Source organism: Leishmania panamensis (assembly GCF_000755165.1).
Source record: "Leishmania panamensis strain MHOM/PA/94/PSC-1 chromosome 25 sequence".
Lineage (NCBI taxonomy): Eukaryota > Euglenozoa > Kinetoplastea > Trypanosomatida > Trypanosomatidae > Leishmania > Leishmania panamensis.
In genome coordinates, this window is record NC_025871.1 from 102,121 (window position 1) to 118,467 (window position 16,347).

The 16,347-nt window shown below is 59.4% G+C and overlaps 6 protein-coding genes across 6 annotated transcripts; all 6 read right to left on the reverse strand.

Moving 5' to 3' along the window:
• Positions 1 to 3,019: 3,019 nt before the first annotated feature.
• LPMP_250360 (hypothetical protein) lies at positions 3,020 to 5,248 on the reverse strand (the record flags this gene model as incomplete). Its single annotated transcript, XM_010701306.1, has 1 exon — positions 3,020 to 5,248. The coding sequence occupies one exon, from the start codon at positions 5,246 to 5,248 to the stop codon at positions 3,020 to 3,022; it is 2,229 nt and encodes a 742-aa protein (XP_010699608.1).
• Positions 5,249 to 6,095: 847 nt separating this feature from the next.
• LPMP_250370 (hypothetical protein) lies at positions 6,096 to 6,983 on the reverse strand (the record flags this gene model as incomplete). Its single annotated transcript, XM_010701307.1, has 1 exon — positions 6,096 to 6,983. The coding sequence occupies one exon, from the start codon at positions 6,981 to 6,983 to the stop codon at positions 6,096 to 6,098; it is 888 nt and encodes a 295-aa protein (XP_010699609.1).
• Positions 6,984 to 7,602: 619 nt separating this feature from the next.
• LPMP_250380 (hypothetical protein) lies at positions 7,603 to 8,211 on the reverse strand (the record flags this gene model as incomplete). The annotated part of the gene is made up of 1 exon (XM_010701308.1): positions 7,603 to 8,211. One exon carries the CDS (start codon positions 8,209 to 8,211, stop codon positions 7,603 to 7,605), a length of 609 nt encoding a protein of 202 aa, XP_010699610.1.
• An 850-nt stretch (positions 8,212 to 9,061) lies between these two features.
• Positions 9,062 to 11,641, reverse strand: LPMP_250390 (hypothetical protein; the record flags this gene model as incomplete). Its single annotated transcript, XM_010701309.1, has 1 exon — positions 9,062 to 11,641. The coding sequence occupies one exon, from the start codon at positions 11,639 to 11,641 to the stop codon at positions 9,062 to 9,064; it is 2,580 nt and encodes an 859-aa protein (XP_010699611.1).
• A 1,591-nt stretch (positions 11,642 to 13,232) lies between these two features.
• On the reverse strand, positions 13,233 to 13,964 carry LPMP_250400 (hypothetical protein; the record flags this gene model as incomplete). The annotated part of the gene is made up of 1 exon (XM_010701310.1): positions 13,233 to 13,964. The coding sequence occupies one exon, from the start codon at positions 13,962 to 13,964 to the stop codon at positions 13,233 to 13,235; it is 732 nt and encodes a 243-aa protein (XP_010699612.1).
• Positions 13,965 to 14,823: 859 nt separating this feature from the next.
• LPMP_250410 (hypothetical protein) lies at positions 14,824 to 15,126 on the reverse strand (the record flags this gene model as incomplete). The annotated part of the gene is made up of 1 exon (XM_010701311.1): positions 14,824 to 15,126. The coding sequence occupies one exon, from the start codon at positions 15,124 to 15,126 to the stop codon at positions 14,824 to 14,826; it is 303 nt and encodes a 100-aa protein (XP_010699613.1).
• Between the last annotated feature and the right edge of the window lie 1,221 nt (positions 15,127 to 16,347).

The window sequence follows — 16,347 nt, forward strand, 5'->3', positions numbered from 1 at the left end:
CGTCAGTTGTACGTCGTCGTACGTAGTTAGTGTGTCGCTACACACGACGTCGTCGTCGTCGTCGTCGACGACGGCGGAGGTAAGGAGACGAGAGAGGAGACGCGCGCTGGTTCGTCGCGGGGGGGGGGGGCTTCCCAGCACGTCGACTGCGGAACAGAAAAAGGGCCCAGCACCGGCCTAGAAGCCTTCCGCAGCGGCTCTTCCGCCAGGGCTGCGCTTGAAGCCACCGATCCCGCGCTAAGCCCTGCAAGGAGAAACGAAAGCTGAGAGAAGTCTGTCACCCGCCAGACCGCATTGCGAGGAGCGGGGATGGCCTTTCAAGTGCCTGCCCGCATAGCGGAGACTTCTCAGACCCGAGTAAAGGCAGTGCCGAGCCGTCGGCGGCGCGGCGTGTGGCACCCCGAGTGGTGCCACAGTCCTTTGGCGAGGCTGCGCGGCAGGTCATCCACCAAGCTCTGCTGTACTGCAATGTAAAAGAGCACCACATCTACTCCCTCCCCCTTTGAGAAGTAGAAGCTTATTGAGTGCGCGCGCAGCCGGTTAAGCCAGTGGCCTCTTCCGACTCCGCCGAAGCCGTGGTGCGTCCCCTGTGCTGCCACAATTGCAGGCTGACCCGTGGCCGGTGCGATGCGCAGTGTCCGGTCTCTGGCGCCCACCAGCTCTTCTGACAGCAGGGCCTGCAGACACAGCATCGCCGCTCGGGGCTCTGCGTGTGCCGAGTGATTCGCTGTGAGATACCCATGGTTTGTCAGCGGGTCCGCAGCCCGCCATTGCGGCTGGCCTCTGCCGAGCCGGCTTGGCGGGTGCACGTCTGTACTAGCGAGTCACGTCCGCAAAGAGGCGCTGTGGTGGACGTCGACACTTCATCCGCTTCAGCTGCAGCAGCGCGTCCTCTCGCGGCAACTGCGCCCCTGTCGCACACGGCCCGCGGAGCTTCGCACCGTTTCCATGGCGGGTCGTGATGCGCACATTGAAGTCGCCGGCAAGTTCGCCGAACCCTCGGATATTGCCCCATCCCTCGTGCGGAGTGCCGCGCCAGCTTCAGGACGAGTGCGGCGCGCAGCTGGGTTCTCGAGAGCTTCTTGTGAGGTGTCTTCGTCTCCTCGAGGTGCAGCGGGGCAGACGGGTGCGTCTTGGTTTCTCGCCCCAACCTCCTCGCGGCGCTCGCTAATCAGAGCTCCGGCGACATCGATCAATCGCATTGGTCTGGCTGGCTCCCGTGCAGGGGAAGGTGGAGTGGGCTCACACCCCTTTACCAGCACAGGGGCTCTTGAGGCCGTTCACCACTTCCACTCTCGTGCCCCTGCCGCCCGCACGCCCAGGTGGAAATGACCGCCTTCGCCAGGTTAAACCTCAGCAGGGCGCTTGGCATCAGCTGCAGCTCTCTCAGCCATCGCATGTGGCCCGCTCGACCCGCTGATGATATCGCTGCTCATGTCACCGCACTGACATGTGCGCGTCTGTCCGAGTCGACGCACCGCCCTCGCGGACAGGCGTGCCCATCACCCACTCGCCTGCCGTCCGTGTTTTCCAGAAAGGGAGTCGCCTCGCTGTAGAGTGCCGCGTGTTGCTCACGAAGAGCCTTGCCCAGCGGCTGTGTCAGCCATTGTGTCGGCTGCGTCTCTTCTAGGCCCTCTGCCGCCGGCTAGGAACGAATCTACCTCGGTGCTTCACTGTTCCACACGAACGCCGTGTGCGCTACAGCGTCTGCTGAGCGGATACCTGGTAAAAGAGCCTCTCCGTGGCGTGATGCGGCGAGGCAGAGGGCCTGTGCGCAGGCTGCCCGGCACCCACGACACGTGAAAGGCGCGGAAAATGGAGCGCGGCTGCTGAGAGGAGGGAGGGAGGGAGACAACGATGAAAAGCCGAAAAGAGAGCGAAAAAAGAACGCGCACGCCGAAGGGAGAGTGGGGAAGCTGAAGACGACACAGCGACAGACACACACACACACGCGCACACGCACACGCACACGCTGCTGACGGAACGTGCTCTGAAACACGACGACGAGAGGGGCAGAGAGAGAGAGAGAGTCACCGAGCAGGAGCAGAAAAAGAGAGGAAGAGACGCACCCAACGTGCTATCTATGCAAGTCACAGTGCCTTCTTTCCCGCGGATTGCTATGCACCTCTCTTGTTCTTGCTGCTGCTCCGTATGGGCGTGTGAGTACAGTCCTGAGAGGCAGAGCGGGGAGGCGGTGGTGTGGGTAGGCGGGTAGATGAGGTATGGGCTGCTGCTCTCAATATCGATTGCCTGGAGCAGCAAAGCACGCTAGATGAAAGGGAAAGGAAAAGCAGAAGAACGAGGGCTGCGCATAGGCAGCCAGCCACCTCTGGTAGTGTGTGGAAAGAGAGCGACAGACGGTGAAGGAGGTGTGTCGTGTATGTATGTATGGGTGTACACATGTGCGCATGAGGGATGAAGGACGTGAGGATGAGCAAAGAGGAAGAAGAGTGAGGGTGAGAATCGGTAGAACGAAAATTGAGAATAAGAGAGACGCAGGAAATCACCCAGTACATGGAGGAAGCCTCAACGCAAGATGGCGCACTTCTGTAGCTCTCGTCCTCCCTCGCCTCGGCAGGGGACCGGGAGCGAGCGTGATAGCAGCGGCGATGGCGCCTCGTTTCTTCTATGGGCTCCGCTGCCCATAACTTTTCAAGATCCGCACGCACGCTCAAGCACACATACGCGTGCAGGTGCCCCCGCCTCTTGCGACGATGTCAAACGGCTCACTGAAAATATCATTCGTGAACCCGCTGGTGAGCGCAAGTGCCATGCCGGTGCTCAAAAAGGGGGGAGTGTTCTCCATCTGCTCGTAGAAATGTCGGTGAGTTAGCCGCGTCCACCCACACATGACACACGGAAAAAAAAGCAGAGCAAGAGGGCACGCGAGCGAACGGAGAGTTGTAGCCCAACGGGAAAAAAGCGCACCAGCACCGCTCCAACATTTCTCGTCCCCCACTTCTGTTGACCACCCCTCCCCCTCGCATGCACCCTCCTCCCCACTTTCTCTCCGCGCCAGCTAGAGGGTAACGGCTGGGGGGCTTTCAGGGCCATGACGCCGCTGCAGCCCGTACATCTTCTGCTCGGTAAGCGAGCGGCACGGGTGAAAGCACGCCTCAATGTGGACACCCTGCTCACGGGCAGCGTGGATCATCTGCTCATTCGAGGTAACCATGATCGCGTTGACAGCGTCAGCGAGACCAAAGACAAACTTGTTGCGCAGGAACACCTTGCCGCTGAGCCGGAGATACTCCACGAAGGTGAATAGGGAGGGTGGCGGTGAAGAAGAGCGTGATGCCGCTGTGCCACGTCCGGTGGTGCTTGGTGCACCATTGCTGCCTTCGCAGTCGCCTCTGCTACGCATGCTGTCCCGCAGAAACGTTGTGTCTACCACACTCACAAGGCGCAGCAGACGTGCGGCGCGCGCAACCTCCTGCGGTCCCGCAATCGTCTCCAGGATCCACTTGAACTCCTCGTACGTGACATCCGCCATGATCCAGTTGGGTCGCCGCTGCAGCGAGGACAAGACAGACGCGGCATCTCTCCCGATGAGATCACTGCACTCCACCAGAAGGCTCGACTCATCAAGGGGTACGACTGCAGGCGTTGCTGTAGTGGTTGCAGCGGTAGTGGTAATGCATTGGTGGGTGCTTCCGTCCGCGGCATCGCAAGACCGCTCTCGCGCCGCTACCTCCAGCGGCGCGAGCCAGTCGAGCTTTATCGGCAGGATGAGCCCTGTGGGAAAAACCTGACCATGCAGCTTGACGGCTGATGATGGTGTTGTTTCGGCTGCTGCGTCGTCGCCCTGTAGCAGCAGTGCCTGCCGCATTACCTGCTCGAGTGCCTCGCTGGTGTACCAGGCGGTGTGCAAGCGCAGCGCTGGCTCCAAGGCCGCTACAACAGCACTGCACTCATCAACTTCCTTCCGCTGCTGCTCCTGCAATACGCGAAACGGTGCCAGTCGCTCCATCCGCACACTGTAGGGTAAACCATCCACGTAGCAACTCTGAGAGCAGAGCGTGACCAACGCGGTCGTGTCGAGGCAAATGACCGCAGGAGACAGCGTCAGTGGTGGAAACCACGTGGTGGCGCTCTGAGTAACTGCTGCGTGCGGCAGTTGTGCTTGCATTCGGTGATGTGGCGTGGCTACGCCGCAGTCTTCAGAGAGCGGCGCCCAGAAGACACTGTGCTCCGCAAAGAACTTCCTCAGCACGAGCGGTGGCGGGTGGAGCAACACGACGGCCACCTGAGGGGTACGTCGGTGCGGCAAGCAGGTCCGTTTGGAGCACTCGATGAGGGCCAGGAGCATGTCTGTAAAGGGAGTCGCACCGTTCACGTCCAGCGCCGCGGCCTCGAGCTCAAGGTTGCGCGCCGTGGTCGCCTTCACCTTGATCCAGCGGTGCCCGCTGTTAGAGACTACATCCACCTCGATGCGCATATCTTCTCGGAAAGAGGGCCTATGCGTGGTGCTCATCCCCTTCACTGAAGCTAGGTGCACACATTGTGGTGGCCCCACGTAGCTACTCACAGGCACGTACACCCCGGTGACGTCGCGCTCGCGCTCAAGGCAGGCCACGATACCGCCATAGTGTGAAATCGAGTTACACTGTGCGCACGCCACTGCGGACTCGAAGATGGCAGGAGGCACGGCAAGCGGATCAGGCGAGGACGACGTCAACACATCTGTGCATCCAGCCGCACTGAGCCCCTCCACCGCACGTTGCACATTTGCCATCTCCTTACAGAGTCGGGTGCGGAGTTTTGCAATGCCTTGAAACGCTGCCTTAGCCGTGCCTTTGCCGTTTACATGCGATGCACGACTCTCTTCGTTGGCGCGGGACGTCTGCGAGTACGGTGGTGGGGCCGCTACAGCGGCCGCCATGCTGGGTTGGAGACGCTCCAGTCTGGTGTAGAGACCCTTTGCGACGTCCAGCAGTTGCGCGAGAAACGCAAAGAGGTTATTTGGCGAGCTCGAGGTGGTGAAGACGTTATGGTGATGGCCGTGTCGCTCAGGATGCCAGCGTTTCGCCGCATAAATGTCCCTGCCGCAAGCTTCCGCGTCATCCTCGGGCATCTCTCCAGGAGCGCCTGATGACGTCGACGATCCTGCGTCTGCGCTGTGCGTGCAGCTGCGGGACCATGAGCTGGCGCCACTAGCGTGGGAGCTCACCTCCAAGCCTGATCCCTCGAGCGTATCCTCCGCGTCGTCAGAGAGCGGAATCGGCATTGCTTCGTACAGCTGGTTCATGATGAGGCGCCCTCAGTGGATAAAAGACAACACAGTTATATATTATCAGCGGAACCGTGGGGGGTGCCGAGAGAGAGAGCAAGCTGTGTCAGGCCCCGCGTGCTCAGAGGTTCCCCACCCTCCGTCCTAAGTCATGCGTCTATGTGACGTGGATTTTGAAGCAGTGAAGAAGACCAAACGAGAAAGAAAACAGCACGAATAGCCCCAGTTGCAGGGAAGGAGTGCGGAGGAAGCGTGCGGGCCACGGGACAGGAACCGAAGACCTGCTGAAGGGATGCCATCCAGTGCACCAACGCATAAAATGCGCGCCACCCTCCACACACAGAGACGCCTCGATGCGATTCCGCGCCAACAGAAAGGTGGAGTAAGAGGCGCCATCAAGGGCGAGTGTGAAGAGAGTAAGGGTGATGCAACGAGGGTCTCTGTGCTTGCATTCAGCCCATATGCGGCAATGGGCATGTCTGCTGCTGTCGGGTGCACATCCGTCCATTGAAGAATACGAAGAGAGGAAGAGTGACACACAGGCACAGATAAAAACTGCCTCCGGAGACTCGAGAAGTGCCACTGCGTGTTTGAGGTTGCGCAAGTAAGTGAGCGGTTATACCTCCTCACGTCAGCCACCAAAGCCGGCTGCGTGTGAGTGTGTGGATGTGCGTGCGCCTGTACTGTAAGCGAAAAGCGCCCTTCGACAAAGACGTGGGGTGATAAAGGGGGGGGGTGGAGGCGAGGCGGGCAGCGGCACCAGGCGAATGCGGCGAGCCAACCCGACTCTCTCTCCCTGACGAACACGTTGCAGGAAGTATTTCGGAGTCGGCAGACACCTGCGCGTCCACGACACGCTACCACATCACTCATTGCCTTCATATCGCCACCAGTTCAGCCGCTTGTCGAGTGGCCAGTCACGCAGCTGCTCATACTCGCGCTGCGATAGCTCGGCGAAGCGGTGGTGAGTGTAGTCTTTGTCATCGACACATCGACCCCAGAGTCCCACGCGTGCTGATGGAACCTGGTCAAAATTCACTGTAACAGACGTGATGCCGCACCGTTTGCACAGGCGGTACCGCCGCTCGCGGTCAAAGTCCTTGCGCATGTGCTTCTGGTTCTCCAGTCGGAAGGTGTCCTTCATGCGTTTGCTCAGCACGACACCATTGCTGCGGTTCAGCGCTCCGAACTTCGTGAAGGAGTAGAGTGAATTCGGTCCAAAGACATTGGCGCGGGACATCTGCGATGTACTGCGGGTGTTGCCCTCGAGCTGGTCTACACGCACACACGCAAGGGGGGTGCCACTACTGGAGGGGTACACTGCAGGGCAGCTGATTAGCAGTGCAGGGCGTGTGCCACGGGTATGGTGTGGGGATGAGGCGTCGGTACCCGCAAATACAGTCGCTGCATTGGGGCGTCGGTGTGCCACTACACGCACGGACGCACAGCCAATGAGGGAAGCGCTTCTTTTTTTTCCTCTCTCTATCAAAGCACGGAGAAGGGGAGAGCGGAGGATGCCAGGGTATGTCAATGGCGAACAGCCACAATTGACGCGATGGCATGCATTGCTGCTGAGGTGAGACGCCCAGGCATTGTATAGTATGCGTTGTCCTTCTCTCTTCCCCTCCCCCCCCCCTTGTTCTGTAGAACTTAAGAGGGAGGGGTCGCAGAGGAGAGAGGCCCGCATGGGGGGGGGGAGGGGGGCGCCGCTGCTGCCTTTGGCTCGCCAGACGGTACGTCGGGTGCTCTGCATTCATTACGCCGTTCAGCAAGGCGGCAGCTTCTTAGAAATGGCCAACGATGCGAAAAGGAAAGAGGGCAAAACGAGGCGCAGAGAGGACGCGCGAGAAGCGGCGAGGATGAAGCAGTGCTGTAAGGCCCGCACGCGTGACGCCATTAATGGGGATCGTGCGTGGGTGCATTTGTGGTGACTCATTCGCATATCAGTAGACGCGGCCCCCCTCCCACACACACCCAAGCGCACGCGTACACGCAGACTCGCCTAAGCTGCCCAATCCGAGGAAAAGAGACGACGAGACGCACAGAGAGAAAAACAACGACAAAAAAAGAAGGGAAGAAGCGCACACGCGGGTTTGACAACGCCGCAACTCCCTCTTCCACAGACGCACAAACACACGCACAGACGAATTCATAACGGTCTGCACACATGAGGAGGAGAGACTAACATTGAGGCACGGGACCGTCATCATACGCGCAACTTACGACCACAACACTTAAGAACAACAGCAGCGGCAGCTCTACACACACACACGCCGAGAGAACAAGAACTACAAGTGGGTGCCTACATTCATTCTGCGTGGGCTTCTCTCCTCCCTCTCAGCTCATCCTTCCCCGTTTCCCACCTCGGGCAATTATAAAACGTCACGCTTGGACCTGCGCTTCGACATGCGCTTCTCCTTCGCTTTGGCCGCCTCTATTGCCGCCTTCTTCGCTCTCGCTGCCTTTGACTTTTGATTTGCCTTTATGCTGGACTTGATGCGCGTGGCCACGACCTCTGCAAACTGCGGGTTCTCCTCAATCCATTCATCCGCGAAGGACTTGCAGCGTCGGCGCTTGTTGCGCCCCGCATCGGTGAAGTAGCCGAACTCCATGAATTCGCTCTCCCCCACATCCGCTATCTTCTTGGGTGCCTGATGTTGATGCTCTGGGTCCACAAAGTTGCGGTACTTTAGCAGCTCAATCTCTTGCTTCTCGTCTGCGCTGAGTGGCTTCTTCTTCATGCCATACCACTGCGACAGGGTGTTCTTCTGATCACGGCGCTTCTCTCGAATGGCGTCTTTGCGGTCTTGAATGCCCTGCACACTGTTGCGTCCGCTGTAGAAGTCGCCAGAGGTGGTGATTGCCTTGGCCATCATGTCGGCCACATTGATGCTGCTGCTGCTGAGAGACATGGGGCAGTAACCAGACAAAGAGGAAACAAAGCGGGACTGAGAGTATTGCCCTTGTTGAGCGCCGTGCATGTAGCTGCCTCCGGGGTGGCGAATGCAGGTAAGGAGAGCGTTTTGTGGTTTACTACTGCACCAGTAGTCGCCGTCCTGGGTAAGCGAGTGGGAGCGAGGACAAGAGAAAAAGGCCGCTGGCAGGACATGGGAATATCCTCATTAGAGCCACAAAGAGTGAGGAGGGCGGAATAGAGAAGGGTGGTGGTACGAGATCGCTGCCAGCGACATACACTTCCGCCAGCGAAACCACTAAGGAGCAGTACACGACACACCCATGAGATCCCAGAAATAGACGGCAGCGCTGTCACTCAGGGCACGCTGCTCTCATAGACAGACCCTCGTGTTTTTCCGTCTGGTTGGGGAAAGGAAGGGAGGGGGTGGGCACAGCGAACAACCCACCACACGTGTACCTCAAACCTCTTCAGCAATCTCGCTCTACGCATGTTTCGTGGAAGGAGTCACTCTGCCGTCCACGATCAGGCATCAGGTGCTGAGCGCTACAAGTACGGCTTTGTGCGCAGGCGTGGGTGTGTGGGCGCAGCACCCCCCAGCAATCGCAGCGAGAGTCAAGGACGGAAGAAACAGAGAAAAACACAACGACCAAAGGCCACACAAAACCACAAACCAAACAGAAAAGGGGAGAGCAGCAGCAGCGGTGCAGAGCGCAGTCAAGTGCATGCATGAGAGAGGCGAGAGAAGAAAACAAAAGGCCGGGGAGAGAAGTGAGACAGGAACAGCACACTTGCAACGCTGTTGTGCAGCTGAGACATCCACGCATACGTGTGTGCAAGCGTGGCGTTCCCCCTTACGTCTGTGAGGCAAACACAAAAAGGAATCGAAGAGCAACTCTTTCCATTCCAGGCCCTCATTAAAACTTCCGCGCCGCCGCCTGCAGCCGTTCCTCGAGCTCAAACTTCGCTTTCAATGTTTCCTGTAGAAGACACTGCAGAACGCGTAGTTGGCCCTCGTCATTACCACGCGTCGCCGCCGAAGGGGTCAGCATGCCAGCCGTCAACAGCTGGTTCATGGTGGAGGCGTTTCGCTGGAGCTCGCCCTTCAGCGCGCCACACTGCTGCTGCAGGTCCTCAATCACGGTCGTCAACTTCCACTTCTCCTCCTGCATGGTGGTCAATCGATCGAGTAGCGCCTCGTTCTCCACCTGCACCGCCTCCCACGTGGGCATGTGCTCCGGGTTGTAGCGCCGTTCGACGTCGGTAACCTGCCGCGGAGACGCTGCGCTGAGGGTATGGGTTGACGGGTGCAGATCGCCTTTGTCGAGGACGCCGACAGCAGGGCCGTCTTCGCCGACGGTGCGACAAACCAACGTGGTCGGCATCTCCCGCCAGCCGCTCGAAATGGACGAGCGCTGCGATGTCGTCGTCGGTGGATCGTGGGTGCTGCACAGCGGCACCGCCACGGATGGCGGTGACCGACGCTGTGCCGCCTCGAGCAGCCTTGTCTTCTCAGTCAAGTCGTCCTGGGAAACCGTCAGCGCCTGGCGCAGCTCCTTGTTGAGGGCAAGCAGCTGCTGCGTCTCAGCCTTGTGTTGCGCTTCCATCAGCGCGACGCGTCGCTCAAAGGTGTGCTTGAGCTCCTCGAGTTGCCGTTCTCGATCGACAAGCATGGCAGTATCGGCGGCGACCCCCAAGACAAGACTCGACGGCGCCGAGGGCGACGGCAGATCGGCACGGAGAGTTGTGGCAGTGGCATCTTCAACACGCGACGACGGCGGCGACGGCGACGCCGATGCCGCAGTGGTAGTCGGTATGCCAGGCTTCGGTGCGCCGTTGGAACTGCAGCTCGCCGATGAGGTCGTCCCGGCAGCGTGCCGACGACTGAGTTGTGTCCCAGCATGTCGGCACTGTTGCCACACCATCTCTCGAACCTGGTAGACCAGCACGCGCTTCAGCAGCTGCTTCGCTGCCGCTACGTGCACACGCACTTGCCGAGACAAAGTGAGCAGCTGCTGCTCCCATTCCATTTTTTCACGCTGGTACTGGTCGGTTCGGTCACGGAGAGCACTGCGCAAGCAGTTTGTGTCGCGCTCTAGCTTCCGGAGTCGCTCATCATCCTCCTTACGCGAGATTGTCCACTCCAGCTCCAGTTCACTCTCATTCACCTGCCGGCGGTACAGCAGCGCTGACGCCTTCAGCTCAGTGTTCTCTCTCTGAAGGGCCTGTGCCATTTCCTCCGCCTTGGCACGCCGCGCCGTCTGTTTCCTCAAATCGCGTGTCAGCTTGTCGGTCATTACGCGTAGGTCATTGATCTGCTTCTCGAGCGCCTCCTTCTGGTATGCTTCGCTGGCGGTGAGCCGCGGTGCCGCCGCTGCCGGAACTTCAGATCGCGATGCAGACTGAGGCGCGATCGCCATCGAACTTGTCAGGAGGCGCTGCAGCTGCCCTTCCAAGTGCGTATTTGTCTCCTGCAGGAACGCCTTCTCGCGCGTCATGATGGAGATGCGTTCCTGCAGCTGCGTCAGCTCGTACACGGCGCTCTCGTGTCGCAGGCGTGCCGCGTGCACCTCCGCCTCTCGCGCTGCCAAACGGGTCTGCATATCTGCGAGATGATGCGCCGCAGAGACTGGCGTGTTGTCCGCTTGGGGCAGCGACGAGGAAGCCTCCGTTGTATTGGCAAGGACCTCTTTGCGAAGTTGGGCGAGGTCCGTCAGTGCAGTCTCCAGCAGCTCCCTCTCCCGGGCCAAGGCAGTCTGGGTGGTGCGCAGCTCACTCTGTGTGCTAGTCAACAGCTGTTGCGTAGTCTCCAATGCAACAACCCTGAGACGCAGCTCTGCAACCTGCTCGGAGGAGAGTGCAGTTGCCGGTGTGCTGCTCGCCATCGCCGTTGTGGAGGCCGAGGCTTTGCCGGGCATCGCGTCAGGAGACACCGACGGCGTCACCGTCGCTGACTCAGCAGTCACAACCACAGCGCGCACCGCAGTGGTGGTGGTTGGGGACATCCCAGCCGCACTCATCACTTTGCCGGTCAAAGCCGTGCCGGTACCCGTCGTCGAGGTGGCAACAACGCCGCGCGCAACTACGACGGCGGGGATCGAGTTGACAGCAGCAGCCGGTTGGGCTGGGGAAGCGGAAGAAGCCGGCGGCGGTGGTGTCGACGCTCTCAGCGAACTACCAGCGAGGGAGGTATTCGACTTAGCATTGCCGTCTGCAGCGACAGCAGAGAGGGCACTATACCGCTCTCTGGCAGGTGTCCCTGCATTGCTTGCCACGAGTTGAATCGTCTCTGCGTGCACGCGCTGGAGGCAGCGCGTCAGCTGCGCGCATCGCTCGTGCTGCTGCTCCAGGCACTTGATCAGCTCCGGCACCGTCGGTGGGAGCTGAACGACAGAGCTTGTGTACGACACAGCCTCATCCTCCGTGGCGGCCGGGGCTGCTGTTCGCGCAGCGGCTGCACCCTGCATGGACGTAGAATTTGACGTCACTGTCGACATAGTCAACCGTGAAGAAGAGCGAGCGAGCCGGGAGACGCAGCGGTGTGACAAGGGGCTAAAACAGCGGCAAATATCATAGCAGGACGGGTAGTCGTGTGCGTCGGCGCCGGTGTCCCAGCGTGTACCGGGCAGGCCCGCTGTCGATACGACAGGAAGAGGAAAAGTTGCTGCAAGTGGAAGCGGCTGTGGCGCAGGTGAGCGTCTCGCTCTCTTCGTCGTTTCCCACTCAACGCCGTAATGGCGCTCGGCGTGGTACGTCTCCGCCGGGCGGTGGCGCTCAAGCGGAATATGGAAAAAACACAAAGAGAGAGAGAGAGAAGTTATGCTCAAGCGTCACCACAGAGGCGTGTGTGCTCATGGGTGTATCACTCCTGTGAGGTGAGACGAGCTGAGGTGCTGGTGGGGAGTAAGGATGCGGTAAAAGCTTAGCTCGAAAAACAACAGCCACGATGAACACCAGAAGCAAGAAATCCTCACAGCCGCTCGCACCCCCAACAAGACGAGCCGAGTGTGTGCGCTGCGCTCACTTGCGCAAAGACGAAGGAGGAAGCGATGAGGCACACAGGAAAACACGATGACAGACTCGCGATGACACAGCAACAATGCGCCGCACGCACGTAGGAAGATGGAAGAAGCAGCAACCGGACTACACAGTCACCGCAGTAGCAGCAAAGGAGGAAGCGGACAAGGTAAGAGTAGAGGTAAGAAGGGGGATGGATGAAGACCCCCCCATTGCAGGGCAACATGGGGAAAACGAGGGGGGGGCAGAGTATGGCCGAGAAGAGTGAGGCATCCAGCACTTGCACAAGTCCAAGGTGCGCCTCACTGTGAGGCAGCAGGAGAAGCCTGTGGACGTCAACCAACGCGAATGTCAGCAAAGAGAAAAGAAAAGTTCGCCTCTCTCTCTCTCTCTTCCCTGTCGTGTGACAGACGCGCACATTCCTCTCCAGTGGCTCGGCGCTTGTCGCTGCGCCTGTCTGTAGATCAGTGATGGGAAAGCACCCCAGCACACTCGTCGCGTCCTCCGCACACAAAACGCTCACGTGACTCAAGCGCCTCACCGAAAAAAGGCGGGCGATGGGGAAACAGCTGACGGAGCGAGAGAGAGGGGGAGAGAGAGAGGCAAGAATCAACGGCGAAGAAAACCAGACGTAGCGGGGAGGAAGAAACGACAAGACACGCGTACGAGCAAACAACACACACGTCAAGGACAAGCAGGCACAACGCCACCCCATACAGATCGAGAGAAAGGGAAGGAAGAGGGACAGCGATGGAGTCACGCAGTGCATTGCCGTGCCGGCGTGTGTGGAGAAGTAAACAAGAGCGAACAAAGAAAACTGCGGGTGGCGAGGGGAAGCCGACGCGAGCGCGGAAAATGACAACACGCGCAGGAAAGAGGCGGGAGAAGAGAAGGTGCGGCCCTCAGACCCATCGCGCTGCGTCAGGTGCGACCGGCCTGCGCCCATTCATCCCTACCTCGGAAACACACGCGGGCAGATCCCTTTCGCGTGCGCGTGTGCGGGGATAGGAGTGAAGGTGGACACGTAAGGGGAATCACTAACCCTACTCTCTTGGTAGGTGCACAACACGCTCAGCTTGGCTGAATATCACGCAGGTGCGCCTCGGCGTAGGCAGTCCACTGCGCCACCCGCTCCTTCAACTCGGCTATGTCGTATGGCGTCACGTTGCGGCTCTCGTAAGAGTACACGCGCATCTGCCGCTCGCGTTCGTTGAGTCGGGCCACACACAGTCGCTGTTGCACGGCATGCAGCACCGCGCACTGCACCGACACCGTGTCATGCACTCCAAGCGCCCGCTCAACATCGCCGTACGAGAGGCACACGCCGTCAGGTGTCAGCGGGTGCTGGCTACATAAAGTAAGAAATGAAAGCAACTGTAGCTTTTTCATCAGGCACGGGTGCTGGGAGAGGAGGGCCTTGACACTCTCAGACGCTGCAGCGACATCGGACACCGTGTTGAAGGCAAGCAGCTTCAGTAGCGCAATCGTGTCTGACGTGTCGGCCGGTACAGTCGCCACGTCCTGCTTGCCCATGTACGCCTCAAGCGCACTCAGGAGGGCTCCGTAGAAGAAGACAGAGGTATCTGCGAGGCCTGACTGCACTGCAGCAAGAGCGTCTGCCGCTGTCGCTGCCTGCTGAACCTCAGCCACATAGGATGCTCCACCTAGCACGCCCATCCGCACCAAGGGAAAGAGGAATAGGCGGAAGAAACGATCGGGGGGGGCGCTCTGCCGCCAGAGTGGCAGCGGGGAGGGGGAGAGCAGAGAGAGGGTGTGTGCGCTTGAATAAAATGAATCGTTCATTGGCCCCCTGTTCGACGCATGAAGCGGCCCGCCAGCGCCACCCACTACCCTTCCTCGCTCGCGGTTGCACCAGACAGAGAGTGGTATTGTCCGCTTAGGGCTGATGAGCGTTGCAGCAACCTGCAGTGTGACGCACATACACACATCCCACCATGACGAGGGGGTAGCACTTGCAGTGTGCGATGGGAAGGGGGGTAGCGAAAAGCCAAAGAACGGTAGGTGGTGCGGGAGAGAAACGACGGTGAGAGGGGGGGGCGCGGGCTTAGTAGTTGATAGGTTTCGTTTATAATTTGCTAGTAGTGGTGGTGGTGCTTCACGTGATGGAGATCAGAGAAGGCATGCGTCGACACCCTCACACGTAGGCACATCTACGCAGAGGAGGCGAGCCCAGAAGAGCGAGAGCGCACCAAAAGAACACAAAGGATGGCAATCGCTCAGACAAAATCACACGCACACACACACACACCAACAGAGAGGAGGAAGAGCGGCGGTCGCTAGGGAAGTCACTCACGCCCTCTTTCCCTCGTCAGATGGCACGTCTCCTCCTCCACAGCAGCGTAAAGTACCAAATATCAAGGGTGGAAGTGCTGGGGAGCTCTCTTCCGGGGGCGTAGCCGTAGACTTCGTAGACGGCGCTCCTTGAAGAAAAGCCCTCGTGCTTCGCACTGCACCGCTCCCCCGCGCTCACCGTTCTGCGAGACACACCCAAAAGACAAGAGGAGAGGACACGCGTCTGCAACCAGCGGAGGGCAGGCCCCAGATGACGTCGGTTCGTGAATGTCTGTGAGAGAGTGGATATCGGTGAGAGAAGTAACGACACCCTCCGCGGTGGCTGGGGGTGCGCGCGGTTAGTGAGGCTTTACCGTCCTTTGGGCGGCGTAGTATCGTCACCGGCAATCTTCACCCGCTTATTCGCTGTCGACAGGGACTGCGGCTGCGGCGTCGCTGCGCCAGGGTTGAGGTATGCATACAGAATCTTGTAGCTGGACCTGATGTCGTTAGAGACCTCACGGACAGTGGCGCCGAACCACAGCCCGAGCTTCTCGCCAGTGAAGTTGCGCTCCATGCGAGCCGCCTTCTCTGCCGCACGTTGCACCAGGGGCGTTTTCGATGCCTCCGAGATGAAGGTGTTGTAGATCAAATTTTTGAGGAACCTCGACATGGTGTGCTGTGGCGTGCTGGTCTTGTTGAAGGTGAGACTGTCCAATGGAGCGGGCTCTCTCTCCCCTCCCAATGGGGGGAGGGGTATGGGGCTGCACTAGCTGCGGGGGTGTACCCGGTTGCAGGAGAGAATTTTGGAGAGGGCACCCTCTGCGTACGCGGTGCCCAGTGCGTTGTGGGACGTGAGAGACTGGCAGGTGCAAGCCAAAGGTTCCAGCCACAACGACACAACAGCGGTGGCGAAGAGATGACAGAAACAAGGAAGAGAACGAGAGAAAAGGTGCACGACATCACCGCAGGGGAGTCTCACAGCAGAACCAAACAACACAGTGCGCTAACATCGCAACTCGGCACGTGTCACTAAAGAAATCGAAAGACATGACGCGCGGTTGTCCGCACTAAGGTCGATACCTGACAGATATGTGCAGAAACAGACTCGCCTCATTAGAGCAATCGCCGTACTGGCAGCAGCCTTCCACCGTCGAACACGAGTGCGCGCATCGTCCCCCCTCCCCTCCCTGCCCACTCCGAGGTGGGTTTGAGGAGAACAAACACACTCACGCTGGGAGAGGCCGGCGAGTATGACTAGCGAGGAATACAGAAGACAGAGGAAAACAAGAACACAACACCCAGACACACGGAGACGTGCACAGAGACACACGAACACAAGCGCAAAGGCCTGTAGCAGCTCCAGCGCCGCAACAGGTTGCACCTATGAAGCGGAGTGACATATTTCACTGCGCTTTGGAGGAGAGGGCGAAATTCATATTAAGGCAAGTGAGGCGCAGCCGCCCCTCCCCCTCCTCCTCCTCCCCCCCCCTGTCACCTTCTAGCACTCCCTGTTTGCGGTGCTTCCTGCAGCAACGACTGCACGGTTCGAGTGACGCAGCGTCAGGCGCACAGGCACATGGCAGAGCACTGCCGCAACACACGCACTTCACATTTGCTGGTGCGTTGCATGAAAGAGGTTATGAGAGGAAAGGGAAGCAAGAATGGTAAAGATCATCTGCCGCGCGCCCCCTCGAACCTCCATCTCACCGTCTCGGCCCACACATCTACGCAGAAGAACGACAATTACACGGCCGCGTTCAACAGAACCGGCTCCCACATTCACAAACGCGGGGCGTAGGAAGCGCATGCACCGTCGCGTTGCAAGGGCACAGGCTCGTGTCCCCTCGTTCGACCCCTCGCCTGCATCTCGGCACGCACAACAGCGGCCAGT